Source organism: Nicotiana tomentosiformis, chromosome 9, assembly GCF_000390325.3.
Source record: "Nicotiana tomentosiformis chromosome 9, ASM39032v3, whole genome shotgun sequence".
Lineage (NCBI taxonomy): Eukaryota > Viridiplantae > Streptophyta > Magnoliopsida > Solanales > Solanaceae > Nicotiana > Nicotiana tomentosiformis.
The window spans coordinates 98507677-98509506 of NC_090820.1; the positions used below are offsets into that span (position 1 = coordinate 98507677).

Genomic DNA, 1830 nt, shown 5'->3' on the forward strand with positions numbered 1-1830 from the left:
ATTACTTACCCAAAGTATTTAAAGTTTTTTCTTTTGGAGATAAGTTGTATATCAAACTTGACATTCATGTCCAAACACCACTATAATTATAAAGAAAGTTACGAGTTTAAATTCTTGAAAATTTTCTACACCGTACTGGATTTAGCAATGCAATTTCATGAAGCATCAAGGCTAGTACTTTTTTTTTATAATTCAGGACCCTACCCTTGTCACGTGTCACAAATATATTGGCTTCTCTGACAACACATTTCATCCTAGTCAGAGAGACCCGACCCGACCCGATCTCTAGTCCTCCCCCAAGTCTTCCGCTTACTACACTGAAACCCTTTTTTCCTGCATCTAACTCCTCCATCTTCTCACCTACAAATGGCGATCTCTACAACCCCAACATCCTTTTTCCTCATCGCCATTCTCGTACTCCTTGTACCCATCAACCACTCCTTTTCTTCCTCCTCCAACGGCGGCGACATTCTCTCGGAGCTAACCGATCTCCGATCTCAATCTCCCACCGGCGTAATCCACCTTTCCGACCAACTCCTCCGACGAATCCTCACCGTTAAAACCCCTCGACCCTTTAATTTCGTCATCTTCTTCGACGCTAAACAACTCCATTCAAAACCCGAACTCTCACTCCCCACTCTGAAAAATGAATTTAACCTTTTATCCTCCTCTTTTTACACAAATAACCCTGAAAACGACAAGCTCTTTTTTTTCACTATCGAATTTCAAGAATCACAAACTTCGTTCGCTTTATTCGGGGTTAATTCATTACCCCATTTACGTTTGATCCCACCTTCAGCTATTGATCTTAAAAAAGATTCGATTCAAATGGATGGTTCTGATTTAGCCAGGTTAGCTGAATCAATGGCTGAATTTGTTGAAGCTAAGGCAAAAATTAATGTGGGTCCCATTCATAGACCACCTATGATTTCAAAGAAGCAGATTACGGGTATTGTTGCTCTAGGGCTGGTTTTAAGTCCATTTTTGGTGAAAAAGATTGTTTCGGGTGATACAATTTTCCACGATAAGCACGTGTGGATGGCAGGGTCAATTTTCGTCTACTTTTTCAGTGTTTCAGGTGCAATGCATAATATAATTAGGAAAATGCCGATGTTTATGGTGGATAGAGAGGATCCGGGGAAGTTGGTTTACTTTTACCAAGGGTCAGGGATGCAGTTGGGAGCTGAAGGATTCGCGGTCGGGTTCTTGTACTCGATTGTTGGGTTGTTGTTGGCTTTTATGATTCATGTTCTTGTGAGACTAAAGAGTAGGACTGTGCAGAGGGTAGTGATGCTTTTTGCATTGTTCGTTTCATTTTGGGCTGTGAAGAAAGTGATTCATTTGGATAATTGGAAGACCGGATATGGTATTCATGCTTACTGGCCGTCGAGTTGGAATTGATCATGGCAATGTAGTATGTATTAGTGGCTGAGTGATTTGGCTGCTATCATTAGGTAAGAGATCTGTACCAGTTTATACAATATGTTGACTGTGAAGTTTTAGCTTGTTTCTAGATGGATGGATTTTATGACTTGTATGGAAGCATTTCATGTTCTAATTGAAGTTTTGAAAATGGATTTTCTACGATTTTGTACTTACTTTGTAATCTATCTTTCCATTTGCTTACTGCTTTGACATTTATTATGTTTTGAATTCCTTGCTTACTCTCATGATATTCTATGTGCTATGTGATGAGAAATCAGGGCCCTAGGGCTTTAGTTCAATGGCAAAGGTAGTACAGTGCAGGATGTGTGGTAGGAAGCTAGGCGCACATCACAAGCTCGAATCCTGCTGTAGGCTAAGTCTTGTATTTAAGTGAAACAACTGTTT

At 40.2% G+C, this 1830-nt stretch overlaps 1 protein-coding gene across 1 annotated transcript; it reads left to right on the plus strand.

The window, feature by feature from the left end:
- Positions 1 to 265: 265 nt before the first annotated feature.
- Positions 266 to 1598, plus strand: LOC104101549 (probable dolichyl-diphosphooligosaccharide--protein glycosyltransferase subunit 3B). The gene has a single exon (XM_009609027.4). The coding sequence runs from the start codon at positions 367 to 369 to the stop codon at positions 1399 to 1401; it is 1035 nt and encodes a 344-aa protein (XP_009607322.1). The 5' UTR covers positions 266 to 366; the 3' UTR covers positions 1402 to 1598.
- Positions 1599 to 1830: the final 232 nt, after the last annotated feature.